At 38.7% G+C, this 27,798-nt stretch overlaps 1 protein-coding gene across 1 annotated transcript in view; it reads left to right on the top strand.

Moving 5' to 3' along the window:
• The first annotated feature begins 1,006 nt into the window (after positions 1-1,006).
• Positions 1,007-27,798, top strand: part of LOC148163634 (acyl-CoA-binding domain-containing protein 5-like) — a 44,460-nt gene continuing 17,668 nt past the window's right edge. Inside the window, exons 1-10 of the mRNA XM_088025516.1 lie at positions 1,007-1,016; positions 5,214-5,384; positions 11,916-12,042; positions 13,655-13,727; positions 18,715-18,829; positions 18,927-18,959; positions 22,933-23,013; positions 24,853-25,056; positions 26,683-26,693; positions 27,014-27,275. Of these exons, the coding sequence (XP_087881642.1) occupies positions 1,007-1,016; positions 5,214-5,384; positions 11,916-12,042; positions 13,655-13,727; positions 18,715-18,829; positions 18,927-18,959; positions 22,933-23,013; positions 24,853-25,056; positions 26,683-26,693; positions 27,014-27,275 (1,087 nt within the window). The remainder of the gene's footprint in view (positions 1,017-5,213; positions 5,385-11,915; positions 12,043-13,654; positions 13,728-18,714; positions 18,830-18,926; positions 18,960-22,932; positions 23,014-24,852; positions 25,057-26,682; positions 26,694-27,013; positions 27,276-27,798) is intronic.

Below are 27,798 nucleotides of genomic sequence, written 5' to 3'. Positions count from 1 at the left end.
CCAGATGGATAATCCAGGATAATCTCCCCAGCTCAAGATCCTTAACTTGATTATGAGCCAAAGTCCTTTTTACCGTATAACGTAATATACTCATAGTTTCCAGGGATTTCCAGGGATACGGGGCGCCTGGGTGGCTCAGTCCGTTAAGCATCTGCCTTCGGCTCAGGTCATGATCCCAGGGTCCTGAGATCAAGTTCTATATCGGCTCCCTGCTCTGCAGGGAGTCTGCTTCTCCCTCTCCCTCTGCCCTTCCCCCCCACTTGTACTCTCTCTCTCAATCTCAAATAAATAAATAACATCTTAAAAAAATACTAGTAAGAAAGTGAAAAGATAAACCACAACATATACATTTGACAGAGGACTCATACCCAGGATATAAACTTTTTTTATTATTATGTTATGTTAATCACCATACATTACATCATTAGTTTTTGATGTAGTGTTCCATGATTCATTGTTTGTGTATAACACCCAGTGCTCCATGCAGAACGTGCCCTCCTTAATACTCATCACCAGGCTAACCCATCCCCCCACCCCCCCCAGGATATAATTCTTAAAAATTCCTCCAAGTCAATTAAAAAAAAAAACAATTCAATAAAAAATGGACAAAAGAAGACAACTACATTTCACAAAAGGCCAATACATATAGGAAAAGGTACTCAACTCATTATTCATCAAGGAAAGGCAAATTAAAGCCACACTGGGGGCGCCTGGGTGGCTCAGTCCATTCGTGTCTGCCTTCTGCTCAGGTCACGGTCTCAGGATCCTGGGATCCAGCCGGTGTGGGGCTCCCTGCTCAGTCGGAAGTCTACTTCTCCCTCTCCCTCTCCCTCTGCAGCGCCCCCTCCAAACTCATGTGCACACACTCCCTCTCTCTCAAACAAGTAAATAAAATCTTTGAAATAAATAAATAAGGCCATTCTAAGATAACACTGCACTCCACCAAGATGTAGTGTAAATTTTTTTTAATTTTATTTATTTACTTACTTAGAACGCGCTTGCGAGCATGTGCACACGTGTGCCCAAGCTGGAGCTGGGGGAGGGGCAGAGGGAAAGGGAGAAAGAATCCTAAGCAGCTCTGCCCTGAGCCAGGACCCTCACACGGAGCCGGATCTCATGACCCTAAGATCATGACCTGAGAGTAAATCAAAAGCCCCATACTTGGGGCGCCTGGCTGGCTCAGTCGTTAAGGTTCTGCCTTCGGCTCAGGTCATGATCCCAGCGTCCTGGGATCAAGCCCCGCGTCGGGCTCCCTGATCAGCGGAAAGCCTGCTTCTCCCTCTCCCTCTCCCACTCCCCCTGCTTGTGTTCCCTCTCTCGCTGTGTCTCTCTCTGTCAAGTACATAAAAAAAAAAAAAAAAAAAAAGCCCCATACTTAATGGACGGAGCGGCCCAGGAGCCCTGTAGTGTAAATTTTGTTTTTGTTTTTCTTAAGATTTTATTTATTTGAGAGAGAGAGAGAAATAGCCACAGAGATAGCAAGAGAGAGCACGAGCAGGGAGGAGAGGGAGAAGCGGACTACCCGCTGAGCAGGGAGCCCGATGCAGGGCTCAAGGCGGGGCTTCATCCCAGGACCCTGGGATCGTGACCTGGGCCGAAGGCAGACGCTTAACCCACTAAGCCACCCAGGCGCCCTGCAGTGTAAATTTTAAAAGACTGCACTACACACCCATTAGAATAGCTAAAACAAAATATCCTGACAATAGCAGACAATAGAATGAAGAATGATTGGACTCTCATACCTTACTAGCGGCAAACTGCTACAGCCCCTTTGGAAAGCAGTCTTCACAGTTTCTTATAAAGCCAAATATATACCTAATATATAACCTAGCAATCCTGCTTGTAGGTATTTACCCCAGAGAAATGAAAATGTATGTTCACACAAAAGCCACTGTTTGAATGTTTACAGTAGCTATATACACAATCATTAAAAGCTGGGAACAACACAAATGTCCTTCAACCAGCTATGGATAAACAAACAATAGAATACTATTCCGCAATAAAATGTAATAAACTATATATGCATACAAAGTCATGGGTGAATCTCAAATGCAATTTGCTAAGTGAAAGAAGACATACACACACACACCTACGTATTGTATTATTTCATTTATATGAAATTTTAGAAAAGGCAAAACTCCCGTGATAAAAATTAGATCAGACTTTGCCAGAGGCCAAATTCCAAACAGACACAAATAAACTTTTAGAGGTGATGGAAATGTTCTAGATCATGATTGTAGTGAGGGTTACATGACTAAATACACTTCTCAACCTTTATTGAATTGCACACTTACAATCAGTGAGTTTTATTGTAACTAAAGTATATCTAACTGAAGCTGACCCCAAAGAAAGTACAAGCAGAAGAAAAATCCCTTGCTTCAAATATTAAAGAACAGGGAAAACATTACATATTTTTGTTAGCTTTGATACAGGATAAAAAATCATCCAACCCAGAAAGATAGGAGACAACTTGTTTTTCCAAGTTATAAAGGTGACTAAATGGTGGAGAGTTAACATTAAAAATTGCAAGCAGACATGATGACACTAAGTTATGAACATCATGAAAACTTTTGGGTCCAGTTTCCCTCCCACAATGTACACTTTTATGCTATTTACTGATTTAGCGTATTTCTTATTTTTTAAGAGTTTTGGGGTTCGTTTTGTTTTGTTTTGTTTTGTTTTAAAGATTCTATTCATTGGGACGCCTGGGTGGCTCAGGTGGTTGAGCCTTCGGCTCAGGTCATGACCCTGGAGTCCCGGGATGGAGCCCCACATCAGGGAGTCTGCTTCTGCTTCTCCCTCTGACCCTCCTCCCTCTCAGGCTCTCTCTCTCTCTCTCAAATAAATAAATAAAATCTTTAAAAAAAAGATTCTATTCATTTATTTGTCAGAGAGAGAGTGAGCACAATCGGGGGAGCGGCAGGCAGAGGGAGAAGTAGGCTCCCCGCTGAGCAAGAAGCCCAACTCAGGACTCCATCCTAGGGCCCTGGGATCATGACCTGAGCCAAAGGCAGATGCTTAAACAACTGAGCCACCCAGGCGTCCCTGATTTAGTATTTTTCTGTGGGTTTTGTTTGAATACATTAAAATGAAATGTCTTTCAAAGAAATCCCAACAGAATAAAGAGTTAAGAGTGTTTATATTAAACCACATGGTGTATACTGAAGGCTCAAGCTGAAAATCAGACCTTATATATTTCATTTCGTGGATGTCTAGTCAAGATAATCAATTTGGTCATGAAAAACAATTTGTAATTGCAAATTCTGCACATATGCATGGGGATAAATGGAAATTTCATACATTCAACTTTGAAATAGCAGATTGCTGATAATCATAAAGACCTTACTTCAGAGGGGTTAAGAGATGTGCCAGGAAAGAATAATTTGGACTCTCTTGGTACAAGATTGCTTCTCGTGTTTTCTGGAATACAAGTGATACTGCCTACTTAGTGAACGTCAGACATCTGCACAGTTAATTCACAATATTGCATCCCAGGATCCTAAATTAGAATTGTGTGGTCAACAAACCAGAATATAGCCTAGAAATGTGGTATAATGGAAGGAAACCAGGAGTCAGGCAACCAGGCTTCTTCCCCCACCATCCCTCCTGTCTCCATCCACGACCACTATGTGACATGATCACATTCTCTACCAAAAAAAGTGTGTGTGTGTGTGTGTGTGTGCGTGCACGCGCGCGCACGCGCACGCGTGCGTGCTAGTCTGCTCAGGCTGCCAAAACAAAATGCCACACATTGAGTGGCTTAAACAACAAATTTTATTTTCTTACACTTCTGCAGGCTAGAAGTCCAAGATCAAAATGTCAGCAGATTTTGTGTCTCCCAAAGCCCCTCTCCTTGGCTTGCAGATGGTCATCTTCTCATTATGTCCTCATGTGGGACCTTTTCCCTGGTGTCGATGTCCTAATCTCGTCCTTTTTTTTTAATATTTATTTGAGAGAGAGAGGGAAAGGGAGCAGGGGGAGAGGAGAGAGAGAATCCCAAGCAGACTCCAGGTTGAGTGTGGAGCCCAGAGCGGGGCTCTATCCCATGACCCATAAGATCACCACGTGAGCCAAGACCAAGAGTCAGGACACTTAACCAACTGAGCCACCCTGGAACCCCCTAATCTTGTCTCTTGATAAGGACACCAGTCATACTAGATTAGGGTCATAGCTTATGACCTCATTTCATCTTAATTACCTAGTTAAAGGCCCTATCTAGGGGTGCCTGGGTGGCTCAGTCGGGGTTAAGCATCTGCTTTTGGCTCAGGTCATGATCCCAGGGTCCTGGGATTGAGCCCCAAGTCAGGCTCCCTGCTCAGTAAGCCTGCTTCTCCCTCTCCCTCTGCCTGCAGCTCCCCCTGCTTGGGCTCGCTCTCTCTCTCTCTCTCTGTCTGTCAAATAAATAAATAAAACCTTAAGAAAAAATAAATAAAGGCCCTATCTCCAAATACATTCACGTTTAAGGTACTTGAGGTTAGGATTTCAATATATGGACTTTGCAGGGGACATAATTCAGTTCATTACAGGTCATTCTAGGATTAACTGACATCCCAGGATTCTACAACCCTCCATTATCACCTCTCTGCTTCTTTTCAAACTAACAATACCATCCCGGAATCCTCAGAGAAGGAGGGTGAATAGAATGCTCTGTTTAAACAGTTTAGCAAGGCCCACACAAGATAGGAGGATTTTAGGAGATAGAATGAATTGTAAACCCTCCTTCAAATTTTATTATAATTGGTTGTAGAAATTCTTTTACACAGAGTCATCATATTTGTAGCACGCCAGACCCACAGGCTAGTTTTCGGGCAGGTCTGATTATTCCTTTAACGTGAGGGAAAGTCCTACCTTAGACACCTTAAGTCAAGCCACTTCACAGTGGCAGTGTCATTTTATTTTATTTTTTTAAAGATTTTATTTATTTATTTGAGAGACAGAGACAGAGAAAGAGAGAAAAGCAGACTTCCTACTGAGCGGAGAGCCCAACATGGGGCTCGATCCCAGGACGCTGAGATTATGACCTGAGCCAAAGGCAGACGCTTAACCAACTGAGCCACCCAGGCGCCCCGCCAGTCTTATTTTAGAGTGGAACAAGCTGTTATCATGAAATAATTAAAAATTAGCAGTGGCTAAAAACGCCAAGTTCCTGGAGTCCTGTGGGGAAAAATATACCCTTTAAGTGCAATCTCATGTTGTTTTTTCTTCTTTCCCAGAAGCTGTAATATTTCCAGCATGGCTTGAATGTATTAATCACTTGTTAATTTTGGAAGCTGCTGAATCAACACAACCTCCTCCACCTCTCATTTTCAACTTCAGTAAGACGCTGCGGGCCTTGGTGACAACAGAACTGTCCCCAGAACCGTTGACCCTACCAACAACAACAAGTACCTCACTCTTTCTTTTTTTTTTTTTAAAAGATTTATTTATTCATTTGACAGAGAGAGACACAGCGAGAGAGGGAACACAAGCAGGGGGAGTGGGAGAGGGAGAGGGAGAAGCAGGCTTCCTGCCGAGCAGGGAGCCCGATGCGGGGCTCGATCCCAGGACGCTGGGATCATGACCTGAGCCGAAGGCAGATGCCTAACGACCGAGCCACGCAGGCGCCCCACGTATCTCAATCTTTGAACCTAGCTGAGAACTGGATAATCGTGGCCCTTCCCTGAACTTTGTCCTCCAACCCTTCCAGTGGTTTTATAAATCCCTTAGTGCTGGAAATATCTAGAATGATTTCTCTTTTCCCTACAAATGAACAAAATAATATTTAAAAAGCTCTAAAGACAAATGGCAGCCCATGTAAAGTTAGTATATCTTTAGTTGGAAGTTACAGAAAACAAAACCCGAGGTAGCATAAGAAAGAAAAAGACAAAAGGGGAAAAGAGAAAAAGAAAAAATAAGTTCTCACTACGAGAATTCAGGCTCACTCACAGCACTCAAAACTTCCAATGCAGTCAGTCCTAAGAAAATACTTGTGCAAGTCATTGGGAAGGGCATCAGGAACCCAGGCAAGTATTCTCATTTAGTGCCCTGTATCTTTGCAAAGGTTTTGTTTTGTTTTTGCTACCCTTTGTAAATGGCGGAGATCAAGGCAAATTTGTGTCCCCAGTTTTTCATCTCCACCATTCAAGAAGCCAATCCTCCTCTCAAATCCCTCCGTTCCACATCCACATTCCTCAAAAAGAAAATCTGGTAAGAGCATTAGCACTGACAGCAATGCCCTGAGATTGGTGTGGGAAGTTTCCAGAGAGAGTAGATAATCAAAGGAAATAGAGTTTCAGGTGTTCACTGCAAGTGGGGAAACTTTTACAATACATATCTATGTGGCCTGGGTGCTACCTGTGTCATTGTGCAAGTTACTCATACACAAGAACATCTGGTTTCTCCCCAGGAGTTTATGCTGTTCCTGTTTGTTGTTGTCGTTTGTTTGTTTAATGACTTCTCCAAGCTAGTTCTGTAATGTCTGTATTCTTTGTCATTTGTAGCCACTGAGCTCACGGTCTCCTGGGCACAGGCACAACTCTGCATGGATTTGTGGTATTCTGGATTTCCAAAAATATACGTTGTGGTTTTTCAAAACCCTCTCTGGACATCTCATTCTCCAGATTTTCCTTAAAAAATTTTTTTCAAACTCTGTTTTCCCTATTATGGCCGCCACAGCCACTGCAATGGTAAACAGTTAAAAGTGGTTTTCAACAAATACATAGGATTGTTGGTGCTAAGTGAGTTCTGAGTCAAGTGAAAGCTAAGTCCTGAGAATGGGGCTTTTCCAGGGAGCTGCCAGCAAGGTCAAATAGCAGTAATTCTCTGGGCATCGGACTTTTGGGGGCTTTCCCAACCTGTTCTTCCCCATCCAGAGGCTGCTAGGATGATGCTTTCCAAAGTACTATGATTGTAAGACAGTTTGTCTTCCAGGCGACTGCAGAGCTAGGGAGAGAGGGATGGAAATAAGGCAAGTTCAAACAACACAAAGCTTACTGTTTTTACTGAGATTTAGCTGTTTTTCTTTTTCTTTTAAGATTTATTATTTGGGGCGCCGGGGTAGCTCAGATGGTTGAGCATCTGCCTTCGGATTAGTTCATGATCTCAGAGTCCTGGGATCGAGCCCCAAGTCAGGCTCCCTGCTCAGTGGGGAGTCTGCTTCTCCCTCTCCTTCTGCCACTGCCCCTGCTTGTGCTCTCTCTCTCTCAAATAAATAATAGATTGTATTTATTTATTTGAGAGAGAGCACACACAAGAGGGGGGAGGGGCAGGGAGAGAGAGAGAGAGAGAGAGAGAGAATCTCAAGCCAACTCCCACTGAGCCCAAGCCAGAAGCCTGACTTGGGGTTCAAGATCATGACCTGAGCCAAAATCAAGAACCTGAGGCTTAACCGACTGAGCCATCCAGGCGCCCCTCAGCTTTTTCCTTGAACCAATGCTCCTTTATTTCCACAGTTAATTTTTTTTAAGATTTTATTTATTTATTTAATTGACAGAGAGAGAGAGAGAGAGAGAGACAGCGAGAGAAGGAACACAAACAGGGGGAAGGGGAGAAGCAGGCTTCTGGCCGAGCAGGGAGCCCGACGCGGGGCTCGATCCCAGGACCCTGGGATCATGACCTGAGCCGAAGGCAGTCGCTTAACCAACTGAGCCACCCAGGCGCCCCTCCACAGTTAATTCTTTTTTAAAGATTTTATTTATTTTGGGGTGCCTGGGTGGCTCAATTTGTTAAGCATCTGTCTTCGGCTCAGGTCATGATGCCAGGGTCCTGGGATCGAACCCCCGCATCTGGCTCCCTGCTCAGTGGGGAAGGCTGCTTTTCCCCTCTCCCCCTGCTGCTCCCCCTGCTCAGGCTTTCTCTTGAGCTCTCTCCCACTATCTGTTGAATGGAGAAATAAAATCTTAAGAAAAAAAAAAAGCAACTGCAAACGCAAGAAAACTAGAAGTGACCACACATGCCCAGGGAAAGGCTCTGAAAGGACTTGAGAAGAATTTTAGTTTTACCTCAGGCTGATCCTCCCACAGACAGCCTACAACAATCAACAAACCCTAACAATAAACAAAAGCAATAACAAAAAACAGGAAACCCTGGGGACAGGGGAGAATCTGATATCCAGAGTTACCACATTATTAGATTCAAATGCCCAGTATTCCACAACAACAACCAAAAAATCACATGGCATACAAAAAACAGTAAATATGGACCAATGAAAAAAACAAAACAATAGCAAATATCACTCATAAAGATCTAATTAATGGCACATATACTAGAAAAAGATGTTAAAACAACTGTTTTTAAAGATGCTCAAAGAACTAAAGAAGGATGTGGAGAAAGTTAAGAAAGCATTGTGTGAACAAAATGAAAATATCAGTAAAGAAACAGAAAATCTAAAAAGAAACCAAAAACAACTCATTTGCATTTGCCTACTAGTTAATGATGTTAAGGATCATTTAATGTACTTATTGTCCATTTTCATATCTTTTTTAGAGAACTCTATTCAAGCTTTTTGCCCATATTAAAATCTGATTGTTTTTTTGTTGTTGGGTTGTGGGAACTAGTATTTCAAATCAGGGGGAAAAGATGGATTGTTCAATAATGGAGGGCAACTGGGTAAAATTCTATAAAAAATTTAAAAATTGTCAGGCGCCTGGGTGGCTCAGATGGTTAAGCGTCTGCCGTCGGCTCAGGTCATGGTCCCGGGGTCCTGGGATCGAGTCCTGCATCGGGCTCCCTGCTCCTTGGGAGCCTGCTTCTCCCTCTGCTTCTCTCTCTCTCTCTCTCTCTCCCTCTGTCTCTCATGAATAAAAAAATAAAATCTTAAAAAAAATTTAAAAATTGTCACAACTTTCCATGTTTGTTTCTTAAAGGGAAATAAAATATTTGGATGAAAATGCAGACCTTTTATGCACCGTAACCAGTCCCTCTACCCATCAAGGCAATCACTAGCATAGATTTATTGTTTCTCTTTTTATTGAAAAACAACTTTATATACTAAGTTGGTATAAACAATTTGTAATTCTGTTTTGTGTATTTTATATATTCTAAAAATTTATTTTTTCACGTAACATTATCTTCTCAAGATTCATAGAGTCTAGCGTAGTTTACTCCTTTTCGTTGCTATATGGTATTTCATCGTTCCTGCGTTCCATATTTCATTATGTACTCGCCATTTGAAGGTATTTTGGTTGTTTCAAACCGCTTAATACTACAAACGGCTCTCTGATGAGTATCCTTATATCTGTCCCCATGCACACACGGGTGAAAGTTTCCTAGAATTTATGCTAACAACAGAAATTGCTTCATTAATAGGTATGTGTATTTTCATTTTTGGTAGAAAATACCAAATTGGTCTCCATTAGGTTGTATCAGTTTACACTCTCATCAGGAGTGTATGAGATCTGGGTGTGTGGGTGGCTGAGTCGGTCAAGCGGCTGCGTTCAGCTCAGGTCCTGATCCCTGGGTCCTGGGATCCAACCTGGCGTCGGGCTCCTTGCTCAGCAGGGAGCCTGCTTCTCCCTCTGCCTGCCGCTCCCCCTGCTTGTGCTCTCTCTCTCTCTCTCTGTCAAATGAATAAATAAAATCTTACAAAAGAAGTTAAAAAAAGGGAATGTATGAGCGCTCTGTATGTTCATATTCTCATCAGCATTTTATATTGTCAGACATAAGATCATTAGCAGGACTGAGGAATAAAAAGTGGTATATCATTGTTGTTTTAATCTGCATTTCCCTGATTATTATAGAGCTTATCTTCCCATTTGTGTTTTTGACCATTTGTTATTCCTCTTCTGCTGTGTGCTAGTCTTTTCCCTGACCCATTTTTCTATGGAGTTTTTTGTCCTTTGGTTTTAATTAACTGTAAGAATTCTTCATTCTGTACAAAAGGTTTTTTTGTCTATTACAGATTGCTTCAGTTAGAAATTCCATTTTGCTTCAAGCAATAAAACCCTACGGAAAGACAAATGTCTATATTTTTCTTGGATCAGATTTTGCACAGACCGTACCAGGCCGGTGCCGTTGTTCATGAAGCTACCAAGGACCGCGGCTCCTCTTCCCTTTCAGTTTTCACCAACTTGGTACATGGCTTTCATCACTGTGGGACAAGGCAGCTGCTATACTTCCATCTATTTCAGCATTTCAAGGATAAGAAGGATGCAAGTAAAAGGCAAAGGCTAAAAAGGGCAAAGGGGTGCTCCAGCTAAATCTTTACGCATTAAACACCTTCACGGAATCTTGCCATTTGCAATGATGTGGATGGAACTAAAGGGTATTATGCTGAGCGAAATAAGTCAATCAGAGAAAGACGTGTATCATATGATCTCACTGATAGGAGGAATTCTTAATCTCAGGAAACAAACAGGGTTGCTGGAGTGGTGGGGGGTGGGAGGGATGGGGAGGCTGGCCGATGGACACTGGGGAGGGTGTGTGCTGTGGTGAGCGCTGTGAATTGTGTAAGACTGATGAATCACAGACCTGTACCCCTGAAACAAATAATACATTATATGTTAAAAGAAAAGTAGATAGTAGGAGGGGAAAAGGGAAGGGGTGGAAATCGGAGGGGGAGACGAACCGTAAGAGACTACGGACTCTGAGAAACAAACCGAGGGTTCTAGAGAGGAGGGGGTGGGTGTTATTAAGTATTGCAACTTATACCACTCATGCATACAATTTGAATTTTTTTTAAAGATTTTATTTATTTATTTGAGAGAGACAGAGAGCACGAGCAGGGGGAAGGGGCAGAGGGAGAGGGAGAAGCAGACTTCCTGCTGAGCAGGGAGCCCGACATGGGACTCGATCCCAGGACCCCGGGACCATGACCCAAGCTGAAGGTTGATGCTTAGCTGGATGAGCCACCCAAGCACCCCACAATTTGAAATTTTTAACATAAAAAAAGTTATATATACACTAGGGACATATATGAAGACTAATTTTCAATGGAATTGTTGTGTCCAAAATTACAGAGGTAGGAAGTGAGAAATGTCTTTTTTGTTTTTTAAGATTTTATTTATTTATTTGTCGGAGAGCACAATCGGGGAGCGGCAGGCAGAGGGAGAAGCAGACTCCCTGCTGAGCAGGGAGCCCCACACAGGACTCGGTCCCAAGACCCCGGGATCATGACCTGAGCTGAAGGCAGATGCCTAACCTACTGAGCCACCCAGGTGTCCCGAGAAATTGCTTTTATCTTGGATTAATTCTTTTTCTACCACAGCACACACTGGTTGATTTTAGCCAAACTTCCTTATTCATCAAGAAATTGAAATTTGGCCAAGAAAATTGAGTTTCTTTCTTCTTTTTAAAAATGTTTTATTTATTTATTTATTTGAGAGAAACAGAGATAATGAGAGAGAGCAGGAATGGGAAGAAGGGGGAGAAGCCGACTCCCTGCTGAGCAGGGAGCCCGACTGGGGGCTTGATCCCAGGACTCTGGGATCACGACCTAAGCCGAAGGCAGACGCTCAACCAACTGAGCACCCAGGCGCCCCGAGGAGTTGAATTTCTTAATATGGAAGTTCCGTTAAGCAGAGTGTACATTTAACTTTTTCATTTATGCTAGTCAGTTTGGTTTGTCACAATCTTTGAATAAAAAATACATTATTATAGTTGCATAATGCAGTTATTCTATATTTTCACGTATTGCTCTTTTTAAATGACATTTGCCAGTTATTTTAATAACACCTACGGCCTGTGTGTTCATTTATTCTTTTATTTACTGGACTATGTTAGGCATTGTTATTTAAGTGTAAAAATCTGAGTTTTTTTAAATCAAAAGAGTATAGCAACTACCAGAGCCATAACGTTTGTTTCTGTAAGACAAAAATAAAAGGTTATCTGAACTATTGATGAAATATTTAAAAATCACTATTGGTATAGCTCAGCTGATTTCTAGCCTTAGATTGTCGATTGTATTCTCCAGTGATCTGTATTTAATATGTTTCCAATAGGTTCATTTCAGCCAACAAATGAAATGATGCTCAAATTCTATGGCTTCTATAAGCAGGCAACTGAAGGACCCTGTCCCTGTAAACTTTCAAGGCCTGGATTCTGGGATCCTATTGGAAGATACAAATGGTAATTTCACATAGAGAGCTATGAAAGGGATTTTATGTTAGTGACATAATTATCATATGACTTATTTGTGTGGTTATGTATTAGTCTGAGCAGAAGTGTTCTAACGTACTAGATCCAATTTTTATCTTCCATGTGCTTTTAACACAATTTCATACAAATAGAAAAGTCTTGGGGAAGAGAAGAAGATAAAACCAAAAGGTGTATCAAAGATTAAAAAATATCATTTTCAGTTAGTCTTTCCTTTGATAGAGTTTTTTTCATTTATCGTAAGAAGAGCAACTCCCAAAATCAGTTAAACAAACAAACTCTTCTGCCTCTTGTACCTACCAAGAAAAATAATGACTTTACTTGCCAAGGGACACTGTTTGCCTTGAGCCTTTAGACGATAACTAGGCGTATGACTAAGGGACTGCTGTGCTAACTTTTTATCTAGGCTGTGTTCCTCCTGTCCCACTGTACTTGAATAGAAATTTGATTTTTAATATCCTTAAGAAAATCATAAAATAGCCGGAGATACCTCTGTAACATAGACTGTACGTTATGAACAGAGTATGCTAATTGGTGAAGCGTGTCTTAAGAGCCACACATTTTGATGGCTTAATATCTTTCTTTTTTTTTAATTCCATTTATGTATTTGAGAGAGAGAGAGAGAGAGAGCACATGCAGGGTGAGGGGCAGAGAGAGAAGCAAGACTCCCTGCTGAGCAGGGAGCCCGATGCAGGGCTTGATCCTAGGTCTCCGGGATCATGACCTGAGCTGAAGGCAGATGCCCAACTGACTGAGCCACACAGGTGCCCAATGGCTAAATTTCTTTACACTGCATTGGAAGTCCTTAAACTCTTTTGAGGATTTCTTAGTACTGTACTTTCCTCTAAGTTCTTTATGAATAGTCATAGATAATAGGTCAAATGTAATAGCAGTATGTTACCTAATCTGTTTTAGGAAAGTTGATTTACTTTATGATTTTTCCTCAGAAATGACCATTGGTTGATTTAAACTGCTTCTGGAAAAAATATGTAAAAAGAAAGGTTTTCATTTTAGGCAAAAATTTCAAAGGACTCTTCTCATCATCTAGGGGTTTAAAAATGTCCTCTGCCTCACATTTTTGGTTTTTTAGAAGTAGGAAACCACTTGTATTTTTTGAGTGTATAAGTTAGACTCCTGTTTAAATTAATGGAAACTTTTAAGCAAAACTTCTGTTCATTTAAAACATGGCTGTGATAGTTCATTTCATGTAGAGTTCTAAAATGTTCATTTATGTCACTGTTCTTTATAATATAAAATTTTTGAAGAGTTCCTAGCAAATATTTTTCAACAGTCTATAGTGTCTGCTCTATACTATATATAATATAGTCTCTGTAATCTATAGTCTATAATCTATAGATGGGCTGTGTATTTACTAGTTTTAAATACTATTCAATTTGACAGTTTACTCTGATCCTTTTCTTTAAGATGGTACATTTAAAGTGATCCTTTGAGAGCATAATATCTTTGTGTAGGCTTTAAGTAGAGAGCCCGATTTAAATTGATGACCCTATAGCATTGACTACAAATTGTATTCTGAGCCATTGGAAAACGTGTCTTTTTGTTATTTGGATATTCTCATTTCTAGGAATGCTTGGAGTTCATTGGGTGATATGACCAAAGAGGAAGCCATGATTGCATATGTTGAAGAAATAAAAAAGGTAGGGGAAATAATTCACAGCAGAAAATGAAAATATTCATGGGGCACCTGGGTGGCTCAGTTGGTTAAGCATCTGATTCTTGATCTCAGCTCAGATCTTGATCTCAGGATCACGAGTTAAAGAAAAAAGGAAGAAAATGAAAATATTCAGAACAGCTCTAATTTAATTTGTTATCAAGCAAATTAGCTGCTTTGTTTTAAGGAACAAAGAGATTATAATATATTAGGATATAACATCTAAGTTATTGAATTCATTAGTGCTTTATCTGTCTCCTCAATGTTCATCTTAAGGTCAATGTTTTTTCCTTAAGATCACATTGTAGTGATGTGATTTTTCTTTTTTTTCCATCTTCTCTCTCTTTCTCCGTTGTCAACTTCTTCAGAAAGTTTGGAAATAGGAATCTTTTGAAGTACTGAAATCCCTTTCTCAGGAATCTGGGAAGTACCTGGGCTGTCTTGAAACCATTTCTGCTTTGGAACTTTTTACTTAGGAGAAATAGTTAACAACCCTGCCCCTCAGTGTTCTCATCAAGTTTGACCCACAAATTGAGATATTCCTATCACAGGACTTCTTAGTAACAAGCCTTTTTCTGTGAATGCAGAGATCCTTCAGAAGCAGAATAAGAGAAGGATTCTTTTAATGTCTCATAATTAAGAGGGAGAGCATTCCTTACTGTTGTCTGTTCAAGGGATTGTTTTGAGGAGCAAATTTATGAAGAAATCTTGGATTTTAAAGATACTCTTAGTGTCTTTTTATAAAGCACCGTTTCTATTTTGGAACTGGATCAGAAATTGTGAAATTTAGGTCTGTTTGATAATCTTAAATAAATTATCTGTGAACATAAAGAAAACCCGTAAAAAGGAATACTTCTTTTGCCAGATTGTTTGGCAGTGTTAATTTCTAGAAGTCATTTCTATTTGGTTGATTGAGCTTCATTTGTTTTGTTTTATTTTGTTTTCTTCTACACTGCTCAAAGTTGTGCCCTTTGTTAAATTTTCGCAGTTTATTTACTTAGTGGACCTGGTTTATCTATAACAGAAGGCAGAGTTTAGTCCTTTTGGCTGTTAACTATATCAGTAGCAAAATAACAAAGGCGCCTTTCAAAAGCAGAGAGAGCAACTCTGGCTCCCTTTTTGATTTGGTAACTATTCCTTTTCTTTCTTTAAATATCATTCTAATTTTTAGGACACACTTCTATCATGTAAAGTTGAATTGACACATTGGGTCAAATTTTCCCATTTTCCCTATACGATTTGTTTAATTAATGATGTACCACAGTTTAAAGTGGGAGGGAGATGGATTTAAACTGTAACTGCTGCCGTTTAGTTGTCTTAAGATACTTCAACTGTGCCTGTAGATTTCCGTAACTGCTTCTCTAATTGAAAGGATACGCCAGCTATTTCCATTCAGACTTTTAAAATTTCATTTTTTATATGGTGAATATAATAAAATTTATAGTAAACTTTTAGAGATAAATCTAGGAATGTTAGGATACCCCTCAATTGAAAATTTGATTAGTTTTTGAAAGTATTTTCAGAGAATTGCTTTTGTGGACATCAGCAGATAAAATTGTATGCTTTTAAATAAGGATGTTTCAGGGGGTCCGAGGCACCTGGCTGGCTCAGTTGGTAGGGTATGCAACTCCTGATCTCAGGGTTGTGAGTTCGAGCCCCATGCTGGGTATAGAGATTACTTAAAAATATACATATGTATTAAATAATGGTGTGGGGTAGTACATTGTCCCAAAGATTTGATCACTGAATTTGGGGCATTTTTTATTTTTTTAAAGATTTTATCTATTTATTTATTTATTTATTTGAGAGAGAGAGGGAGAGGCAGAGGGAGAGGGAGAAGCAGGCTGAGCAGGGAGCCCGATGCTGCGCTAGATCCCAGGAGCCAAAGGCAGACACTTAACCGGTTGAGCCACCTGGGTGCCCCGGGACTTTTCCTAATTGCAATAATTTACTAATTGAACCCGTTTTTATTTTTTTATTTTTATTTTTTATTTATTATTATTATTTTTTAAAGATTTTATTTATTTATTTGACAGAGATAGAGAGAGGGAGAGCACAAGCAGGTGGAGTGGCAGGCAGAGGGAGAGGCAGAAGCAGGCTCCCCGCCGAGGAAGGAGCCTTGACGTGGGGCTCGATTCCAGGACCCTGGGATCGTGACCTGAGCCGAAGGCAGCCGCTCAACCGACTGAGCCACCCAGGCGCCCCTTGAACCAGTTTTTAAATTATATTTGTAAATATGGTCCACTGTGCTATTGCTCTTTAGAATTACTTTTTTAGTATACATTTCATTCTGTGCTTTTGCCTTCAAATGTTTAAGGAACTTATCAATTTAATTTATATCTTTTAATAGGTAATATTTTGTGGAAAATTGCTTTTTGTATTTTATAAACTGTCCAGTGAAATATCACTGAAAAAGTTGCTGGAATCAAAAATTCTTTTAAAATAATTTAATAGGATTTTAGCTTTGAGAGAACAGAATAATGTGGTTTGTGGGAAATAATCCATACTTCTTTAAATAAAGTTAATTTTGATTCATAATCAAAAGGAAATATAAAATTTTATTTTCTGTACGAACTTTACAGGCTATCTTTTTTTGTTTTTGTTTTAAAGATTTTTATTTTTAAGGACCTCTACACCCAGTGTGGGGCTCGAAATTACAACCCCAAAATCAAGAGTCGCATGTTCTACCGACTGAGCCAGCCAGCCGCCCCCCAATTTTATAGGCTTTCTTAATGAGGATTTCTGGAGAATTCAGCCAGACCTTGAAAAATATGCAGTATGTCTGTTGGATTTAAAGAGAGATCGGTATACTCAACTCTGGCTGCCCATTGAAATCACTAGGGTGATTTTGTTTAAAAAAAAAAAAAATGCCCCAGCATAACCCCAGACTAATTATTTCAGGATTTCTAAGAGGATGGGATAATCGCTATACTGAAGGGAGGATTAGAACAGACTCTCACAAAAGATGGAACCTGAAAGCTACCATGGGTGAGGGTCTGGTCGGTAGGTCTACAAGTGCAGAACATTGGCGTTCTCTTTTTAAAGCTTGACTGATAATAACCATCTTTTGGAGATTTAGAGAAAAACCAGAATGCTAATTTCTTTTTTTTTTTTCTTCCCCAGAGCGCTAATTCCTTAAGTTACAGTGGGTGTTACACTCTTCTACTGCACAACAGGCTCAGGATTGAGATATAAGACACTCCTCAAAATGCCAGAGGCACTTGAGAAACTGTAAGATTGTCTACTGAACAGAGTGTAGAACACTGGAGATTTGGATGACATTAAAAGATGTGTTCATCTGACCAAAAAAACAAAAAACAAAAAACAAAAAAACTGAGGAATTTCATCTTTGCTTGCTTTACAATACAGCATATCTGTACCTTTGATAGGATATTTTCATCATACAGAATTGATGTTTCGTACCAAGGAAATGTGCTAGAGAAACCTAGAAAAATTATTGTGCTTTGGATGCTGTTTTTCGAGTCCCTGCGGTTCACCAAATAGTCTTCATTTGGATAGGTTACAATCCAATTGACTTGATTTAGTTCACCTATACTGTAAATAAAATCTTCTCTGGGGTTAAGGAGTAGTTACCTAGACTGAGATTTGGCTGGCATAGTTCATTCTGTATAATCTCTCAACACACCCCCGCCTTGTGTATTAAATTCCTTGTATGTGCTAGATGCTGGGAATACAGGAGTGATGAAAAACAGATGAAGGCCTTGTTCCACTGAGGTTACATTGTATTGCGAAAGATAGGCAGTAAGCAAACAATAAAGCAGGGAGAGTGACGGAGGAGTCTGAGGTGGTTCTTAATTTTAAAGATACAAGTGGCCACTTTAAAACTGTGTGTAAGCTGAAAAATATGCAAAAGTGATAGAGGATTTTGGTTGCTTTAAGTAATAAATGTGTTCATCTTAGTAATAAAAGTAATATATGTAAATGAAAAAATCCAAACATCAAAAAAAAGTATAAAATGAAAAGTGAGTCTTCCCTATTCCTCCGTTTTAATTGTTTAAGTGATAATTACTTTTAAATCTGTTTTGTAGATTGATTCAGAAAACACATATATGTAGCTATATCTTCTTATTTAAAAGAGAAAAAAACTAATGATGGTATCATACTACTACTGTTCACTAACTACCTTTGGCCTGTAAAAAAAAAAAATCCAGATGTTTTCCCAGCAGCGTGCACGAAGCTAACCTTAGTCTTTTTTTTTAATTCTTATTTTTTTAAAGGTTTTATTTATTTATTCATGAGAGACAGAATGAGAGAGAGGCAGAGGGAGAAGCAGGCTCCCCACGGAGCAGGGAGCCCGATGTGGGATTCGATCCCAGGACCCTGGGATCACGACCTGAGCTGAAGGCAGACGCTTAACCAACTGAGCCACCCAGGCGCCCTAACCTTATTCTTTTTAAATATCTACAAAATATGTCCTATATGGAAATATTTTCTTTTATCAGTTACCAGTTGATGGCTATTTATTTGAATGCCTTTTCAGTTAGTTTACCTTGCTCTTTAAATTTGATGATTCTAAATTGGCCCATAGGTGTGAAGGTGACTGAAAGTGTTGACCATTTCCTACTTCCCTTTTGTGCCCTTTTAGAAACACTACCTTAAAGAACAGACAAATAATTTTACTCTAACCCCAGAATTTTCTGTTGTATTTAACATTAGTGCCCTTAGTTTTTAACGCACAATTTAGAGGTTATTGTGTAAAATTTTAAAAGAAGCCTATGTAAAACACAGTCTTCAAAATGAAGACACTTTTAAATCCTGAATATACTTGAAACTTTTCTAGAAGAGTGTACACTTTAAGTATGTAATTGATATAGATACTTTGGGGAATCTATAAATGAACATCAGATCTCAAAAATATTACTAAATAAATTGTAAATATTATATTATTTGGTACTAGTGTATATGAGATTAGTAGTTTGTGATTTCACAAGATTTGTTTCTTTTGATTACAGATTCTTGAAACTATGCCTATGACTGAGAACGTTGAAGAGTTGTTACATGTCATAGGTCCTTTTTATGAAATTGTAGAAAACAAAAAGAGTGGCAGAACTTCTGATTTAACCTCAGGTTGGACTGTCTTACCTTGTTTTTAATCCAGCAACTGATATATTATGCATGCATTAATATTTATATGTCTAATTTTTTTTTTACTTTCACATGCCAGTCCGACTGGAGAAAATCTCTAAATACTTAGAAGGTAGGAATAATGACAACCATGTAAACATTTTGTTTAAAATTTACATGCCAAAAGATTTTTCACAAATTTATATACCTTATAAGCTTGTCACTCAAGAGTTTTCATTCCACACAAAAATACATTGCATAAAGTTAAAAAATATTATAAATGCTTAAGTTTTAACCCTTCAATTATTAAAACATGACAGGTGGCTCGCTAAATATATACAGAATTGTAACAGAATTCATGATTTTATTTTGATAGATCATACTTTCTGATTTGCTTTCTGGATTAGATTAACAGTGCCATGGCTAAAATGGTTTTCTAGCTAATTTTAACATGGAAATGTTTATAGTATGGTTTAACTACATAGTGTAGTAACCTAAAACAAGACATCAGTGAATTCACTTAGCTTGGACTTTGTTTTTAGATTCTAATTTCGTGTTCTCAGGAAAGAATTGAACGACCTATCTTTTACATACTAGCAGGAGTTGAATAATAGGCAAGTTTGCTGGCATTAACTGTAAACATTTGCTCTTTAAATTTTTTTTTTTTTAGAAAGCAGAGTGAAATGAGCCTGTAAGAATTACTTCAAATGAAAATTATATATGTTTTATTTTTCTGGCATCCCTATTTACAAGGTATCTTTTACTAATTGGCAGAAATTAGGGGTTTGCAAACAGTTACCTCCCTGTCTGTCATAAGATCTACAGTTTGTGTCTGCAATAGTAACTGACATGCTCACTGAGCATAACGCTCATATAACCACATCCTCCATAGCTGACTTGCCTAAAGGAATCAAATTTTAACAAATAATCTTCCATATAATTCATGCTCGTCAATGCAGAAAAAATATTAAGTATTTCCTCTGTGTGAAGCATGTTTCTAGGATTCAGAGGAGAATAAATCTGGATCTGTTTTTAGTTGTATTTAAGCTGGCCCGGAGGGAAATGTTTAAACAACTAATTGTAAAGACAAGGAAAAATGAATAATGATAACAAAGGCTCAGGTCCATAATCCCTAAGCTATAATTTAAAAAATTCAAAAAGCTCGATAAATCAGATTTTTTTTTTGTAACTCATTTGAGAGCAAAACATTTACTTTAGGCAACCAAAATCCTCTATCAGTTTTGCACATTTTTCGGCTTATACACAGTTTTAATGTGGCCACTTGTATCTTTAAAATTAAGAGCTGAACGTGAACTAATTGAGCAGCAGACCCTGACCTGAAATGACATGAGGCTATTTTAAATCTTTATTCAGTGTGACTATTCATATTTGTTGCTGTCAAAACTTTATTTATTATTGTTTTTTAGTGGGAGCTGCCTTAGACTCTGTTGAAGGTGTTACATAATATATAGTACCTATAGTATATGACCTTTGCAAAATTAGAAAACTGGATTTTAAATCATATCTGGATCCAAGGGTTATAAGGGATGTGGACCTATACCATAATTTATTTAACCTGTAACATTCTAAGGGAAGGTTGAGTTTTTTATTTTAATTTCAGTAGAGTTAACATACAGTTTTATATTTGTTTCCTCTTCTAATCTTCAAAAAATGCTGCTGAAAGTAACCCTGTACAAATGTCATTTAATATATGGGTAGGTATATCTGTAAGAAATAATATTAGAAATCTAATAGCCAAGGTCAAAGTATATGGGTGTTTCATAGTTTGCAATCTTGACCTTTTTTTTTTTTAACAGAGAGTGGTATTAAAAGTAGCCACTTAGGCCCAGTAGAACAGATGTATCTGTGTCATACAGGCTTTTTCATAGTATACGTACATAGTTTTGAAATCAGGAAGTATGAACTGTCCAACTTTGTCCTTTTTCAGGATTGTTTTGACCATCCTGGATCCTTTGCATTTCCATTTGAATTACAGAATCAGCTTGTCATTTTTTTGCAGAAAGGGTCACCTGGGATGCTGATAGGGATTGCAACGAATTGTAGGTCATTTTGAGGAGTATTGTCATCACAACAGTATTGTCTTCCAATCCATTTGTTTAGTTTTTTAATTTCTTTCGGCAATGTTTTGTCATTTGCAGTATAAAATTCTTACACCTTCTTTTGTCAAGTGTACTGCTGAGCATTTTATTCTTTCTGCTGCTATTATAGATTATTTTCTAATTTCATTTTTGGACTGTTCACTGTTAGATTGTAGAAATACAATCTGTTTTTTTTTGTTTGTTTGTTTCTTTTTTGTTTTGTTTATTGATCTTGTATCCTGCAGTCTCACTGAACCCTTTGTTAGTTCTAATAGGGTTTTTTTGTAGATTCCTTAGGATTTCATGTATACAAGAGCATGTCATTTGCAAACAGAGGCCATTTTACTTTTTCCTTTTCAATCTGGATGCCTTTTACTTATTTTTCTTATCTAATTGCCATGGCAAGAACTTCCAGTACCATACTAAATAGAAATGGCAAAAGCAGACCTCTTTGTTTTCTTCCTTATTTTAGGAGCGAAAAACATTCAGTCATTTAACATTAATTATGAGGCTCGTTGTGAACTTTTGTAGATGCCCTTTATCAGATTGAGGAAATTCTCTTGTATGTTTAATTTCTTCAGCATTATTATCATGAAAGTATTTGATTTTTGTCAATGCTTTATCTGCATCTATTGTGATAATCATGTGGCTTTTGTCCTTTATTCTGTTAGTGTGGTGTATTACATTAACTGATTTTTGGATGTTGAGTAGGGCCTGCTAGTAATTCTCTGGGCTTTCTACACTTCTCATCACAGAACTGCTGTGATGCTGCTTTTGCTGCCCTCAAGTAGTTTTGCTACAACCATTCGTTTGATGGGGGCTTAAGGGGTTCCCTGTTGCTTAGTTTTGTTGAAGATGTCCATGACTGGTGGGCATTTTCGTTTCTTTGGTTTTTTTTGTGTGGTTTTGTTTTTTTGGTTAGTTTTTTTTCTTGTTTTCAGGTTTTTTGTTCTTTTGCTTGTTTGTTTCTTTTTTTTTTCTTAGTCTTGCTTTTTCTGGTTGTCAGGGAGAGAACAAGGAGATTCATAAACTATGATGCTGCATGGTTTTCTAAAAGAGAGTAGAACACAATGGCAATGGTAGAGTTGAGTTCTTACTCTTTTGTTCCTGTTTAAGATGTATGGAGATTTTGAAATTTAATATGTTGTTTGGGATGTAGGGAAGCATCCAAAATGCATTTGAGTAAGTGAAAATGAGCCCAAAAGTTTATGGAGGGAGACCACTCTTTTTGGCCAGTAGCCATGTAGGAGGCCTTTATTATCTTAAAGAGTGATGGAAATGTAATTCCCTTATATCTCAAAATGAGGTCCAGTCACCAACAGCATTGGCATCACAGGGGAGCTTTACGGAAATGCAGAATCTTACATCACTCCAGACTTACAGATTCAGAATCTGCATTTTAACTGGATCTCAGGGGATTCCTGTGCATGTTAATGTTTGAGAAGTTCTGACGTATTTACCCTCAAAATTTGACTGGCCAGTAGGACAATGTATGTGCCTTTTTAAGTGATTGATCACATTAACTGATGCTTTAAAAAAACGGTAAATATAAAATCTTAAAGGTAATAAAAGGATGAAAGAACTTTAAAATGTAGTTCCATTATAATATTGATGAGATTGTTATATTTGTTTTCAGTATGCTAGCATATAGCAACTGTCTCTTCATTTACTGTGTATAAAGAAGATCATTCATCTCTAACTTTACTATTTTGATTGATAATTAACTTAAAAATAACATTCTCTGTCTTGTTTAGAAAGGATTTAAGATAGCTTTGTCATTTTTGTTGTAAACTGATACTTGAAGAAGTTTATTTATGTAATATATGTATACTTATAGTCAAAGAAAAGAATAAGAAAAATTTTAAGTTTTAGCCAAATGATTTTATTATTTGTAAATTACAGCCATATTGTATGTTATAGCACTAGTGATTAAGTGATCATTTCATATTTTAGATCTTGGTAATGTTCTAACTTCTGCTCCAAATACCAAAACTGTTAATGGTAAAGCTGAAAGCAGTGATAGTAGAGCTGAGTCTGAGGAAGTAGAGGCCCAAGAAGAAGTGAAAGGAGCAGAACAAAGTGATAATGGTAATCCTTGGATGATGAGCTAATAATTTAACATTAAAGTAAATAAAGTATGGGGGCACCTGGGTGGCTCAGTCGGTGGAGCATCTGCCTTCAGCGCAGGTCATGATCCCGAGGTCCTGGGACTGAGCCCCGCATCGGGCTCCCTGCTCTGCAGGGAGCCTGCTTCTCCCTCTCCCTCTGCCATCCCCCCGCCCCCCCCGCCCCTTGTGCTCTCTGGCTCTCTCTATCTCTCTGTCGAATAAATAAATAAAATCTTTAAAAGGAATAAAATAAAGTAAATAAAATATGGAGCGGTTTGGGCTGATTTGGTGTTGTATGAGAATAGTGTGTATGGTGGGATGTGGGCTAATGACCTTATAACCAAGTTTTTTGCGGGCCAAAAGTATGGGAACAGTCAACTTTGTGCATAGATAGAATAGATGGAATTGAACACTAACAAGAATAGACCACTTCTCCAAATGTAATGCCTGAAATGCTGCATTAGAAATGTATTCATTTTGGGCGCCTGGGTGGCTCAGTTGGTTAAGCAACTGCCTTCAGCTCGGGTCATGATCCTGGAGTCCCGGGATCGAGTTCCGCATCGGGCTCCCTGCTCAGTGAGGAGTCTGCTTCTCCCTCTGACCCTCTTCCCTCTCGTGCTCTCTATCTCTCATTCTCTCCCTCTCAAATAAATAAATGAAATCTTAAAAAAAAAGAAAGAAATGTATTCATTTTATGGAGCGCCTGGCTGACTCAGTCAGTAGAGCATGCGACTGTTGATCTCAGAGTCGTGAGTTCAAGTCCCATGTTGAGCACAGAATTTACTTAAACAAAAGAAGAAATGTATTCATTTTAGGTATTGTTCCACATATGACTATGCATATGTTACCAAGGAGAGGAGACAGGTTAAACTCTCAGACCTTATCAAGAATAGAATGGAATCTAGAGAATTGGATTGATGAAGAGGGGACATTGGAGTCATGGGGTACTGCACAGGGGGGTGGGGTGGGCGGCTTGTTAGTAAGAGTACCAGTGATTCTTGGGAAGACTATTTGAGAAAGGGGAGGCAGGAAGACACTAAAACAAATGGCACAACTTAGTTTTGCTTTTACTCTCTAGAAAGATATGACAAATAATACCTTCTTTGAAGGATATTTTTATTGACTGTGTGGACCCCTTTGTACTGCTGGGTCTTGTAAGGCAGTTTGCCTATGCTTGAGAGAGTGTAAAGACCTTAAGAGGTTATCTTTTATTTATTTATTTATTTATATATTTTTAATGATTTTATCTATTTATTTGACAGAGAGAGAGAGAGACCGCGAGAGAGGGAACCACAAGCAAGGGGAGTGGGAGAGGGAGAGGGAGAAGCAGGCTTCCCGCCGAGCCGGGAGCCCGATGCAAGGCTCAATCCCAGGACCCTGGGATCATGACCTGAGCTGAAGGCAGCCGCTTAACCAACTGAGCCACCCAGGTGCCCCCGCGAGGTTATCTTTTAAAAGGGGTTCTAGGGAAGCCTGGCTGGCTCAGTTGGTAGAGCATGTGACTCTTGATCTTGGGGTTGTGAGTTCGAGCCCCATGTTGGGTGTGGAGCCTACTTAATAAAATATAAAATAAAATAAAATAAAATAAAATAAAATAAAATAGCTTCTAGAAGATTTACAGGGAACTGAAGCAGTTTTGAGTGCGCTCTCAGCATATAATAAACCCCTTTTCAAGGAGTACTCCATCTCTCTGTTCCAAGTAGGAAACTGATCAAAGGGATTATGGTAGGTTGGAGAAATGATTACTTGATATTAGAACATATATACAGAAATTGACCTGCTGTGAACTTTTATGAATCTCCCTACTTTCTTATAAAAGATAGGAAAATGATGAAGAAATCTGCAGACCATAAGAATTTGGAAATCATTGTTACTAATGGCTGTGATAAAGACAACTCTGCTCAGGATACACAGAATGACATTCATGCCGGTTCTTCCTTGAATGGCAGAAGTGCTGAAGAAATAAAGGCTGTAGATGAAAACTTGGAGCAAACTGGAAAAGATGCTGTGTGCATTCATCCAGGTATTGTCCCATCATAATTATCTGTCCAGCCTCTTTCCTATGAATGGAATATTGTCTTCATTATTTTAGGATGTTTAGGAGCAGTTTAGAATTTAAAAACCTCTTATTCAGGGGGCACCTGGGTGGTTCAGGAAGTTGGGTGTTTGACTCTTGATTTCGTCTTGGGTCTTGATCTCAGGGTCGTGAGCACACATTGGGCTTTGTACTGGGCAGGAAGCTTACTGAAAAAAAGAAAGAAGGAAGTAAGGGAGGGAGGGAAGGAGGGAGGGAAGAGAGAGAGAGAAAGGAAGGAAGGAATGAAGGAGTTCCCATAAAAATCTCTTATTCAGGAATATCTTAGGGTTTATTAATATTATAAGGGTGTATAGCCTTGAAAGATAGTGGAATTAGGGGCAACTTTTATATTTTTATTGAGACTTTTTTATTGTGTTGCATGGTATTTTACAATAAAATTTTGAAAAAAAAATTTTTTTAAGATTTTATTTGTTTATTTGACACAGAGAGACACAGTGAAAGAGGGAGCACAAGCAGAGGGAGTGGGAGAGGGAGAAGCAGGCTTCCCGCGGAGCGGGGAGCCCGACGCGGGGCTCGATGCCAGGATCCTGGGATCCTGACCTGAGCCGAAGGCAGACGCTTAATGACTGAGCCACCCAGGCGCCCCCTTGCGTAACTTCTTTTAATACCAGATGTACATGTTCATCACTTTGAAAATATACCTATAAAATGTTTAAACATTTGTATTTAAAATTATTTTTGTGATTTTAAAAATATATAATATTCCTGAATATCAAAAAATATTTAAATATTGTCATTTATCATATATTTATATTTGTAAATATTCTGAGGGAGGTGGGATGGGGAGACAGAGGGTAAACTCAAAGCTAGTCCCTATGTTTGAAACATTGATTGACAGTCAAGAAAAGTGAATAATTTTCAAATAAATCTGTTCTTCACACTGACTTATTTTTTAAAGTATAATTAACATACAATATTATATTAGTTTTAGGTGTACGACATGTTGATTCAATGATTCTGTACATTACTTAACTCGGTGCTCACCACGATAAGTGTAGTTACCATACAACTCTATTACAATATTGTTGACTGTATTTCTTATGCTATACTTTCCACCTCTGAGACTTATTTATTTTCCAGCTGGAAGTTTGTAGCTGTTAATCCCCTTTATCTATTTCACCCATCCCTGCCACATCCACCTCCCCTCTAGCAACCACCAGTTAGTTTTCTGTATTTAAAAGTTGTTGGCTTTTGTTTGCTTTTCAGACTCCACACATAAGTGAAATCATACCGTATTTGTCTTTCTCCGTCTGACTTATTTCACTTAGCCTAATACCCTCTAGGTCCATCCGTGTTGTTGAGAATGGCCAAATTTCATTCCTTTTTTATGGCCAAGTTACTTAGTTCATATCATTTCGTCTAGGAAGCCTCCACTCAGCCCCAGTACGGCGCCCCTCGCGTGAGTTCCTGTAGCGAGCGCCCATTGTCTGTCTTTTTCATAACACTTATCAAACTATGTTGTAGTGATATTAACTTCTTTCACTCCCTTACCAAGACTAAGAAGCCTCTTGCAGACAGAGATTTTTAACTCTTTCTTCATCTTATCCTTAGAGTTTAGCATAGTAACTAGAATAAGAGTAGACATTTTTAACCGTCTGAGCCACTCAGGTGTTCCCAAGATTAGACATTTTTTAAAAAATCTCTTGGATGAATGACTGACCCATGAGAACAATTCATTGTCAAAACTACTCAAGTCTTTTCTCACGGATAAATCATTTCCATCCCGTTTCTTCCTGACACATAGGAAGCAGTAGATGAATACCTTTTTAGAAAAATATTTCCTATCATAACATGAAAAAAGTTTTATAGGAACAGTAATTCTTCTATTATCGTAAAAACTTATGTTTATAGCTTTTACCTAAGTATTGTTTTAAATTTGTAGTCTTTAGACAGCTTTACATCAAACAACGGACCATTTCGATATTACCTGGATGGTGATCCCAATCAGCCCTTGGAAAATTCTGCTTTTCCTGAAGAAGGATCTCCTGGAAATGGCAACATTGGGGAACTGCAGGTGGTAGCCGTTGAAGGAAAAGGTGAAGTAAAGCATGGAGGAGAAGATGGCCGGAGTAACAGCGGAGCACCACACTGTGAGAGACAGGGTGGAGAAAATGGGGACTTCTCTAACGTCAGAAGAGGGAGAGGTGTGTATTCTTTTTTGTTCTCACTGACTCTTTATAAACGAATTAGTAAAACGGGAAAGTTTCAGATGGGAGAGACGTTAGAACTATCCACCTACAAAGGAGATGTTAAAAATTATCCTTACATAACATATGACCATTTTTCTTTATGCCTGGTTCTCTCCTTTGATTCTACGAGGCATTGTAGTTTGGTCTCTGAAGGTACCGGTTGGGGGGGTGGGGAACATCCCTATTTCTCCATCTTTCATGCAGTTTTCCGAGGTAGCCAAATTTATGTTCTGTCACCCCTCTTCCCCCGAGCAATTGCTTACAGGTTCCTCTAGCTGCGTTTCTGCTTTTATTTGCTACTGTAGGTAAAAATTTGAATTCTGTCTTTTCCACATTTCCTTACTTAAATGAAAAGATAGCTGACAAATCAAGAAGTAGAAATAAAGAACATTTAACAATACAAAGGTAAACATTAAGAATAGTACTGTGATCAGGTAACAGAATAGAGTTGAATGGGGAAGAAAAGTAAGTATGTATT

This window comes from Eumetopias jubatus, unplaced genomic scaffold, assembly GCF_037043125.1.
Source record: "Eumetopias jubatus isolate StellerSeaLion01/CBP00866 unplaced genomic scaffold, mEumJub1_p1.0 scaffold_8, whole genome shotgun sequence".
Taxonomy (NCBI): Eukaryota; Metazoa; Chordata; class Mammalia; order Carnivora; family Otariidae; genus Eumetopias; species Eumetopias jubatus.
This window is presented reverse-complemented; position numbering and strand designations above follow the sequence as displayed.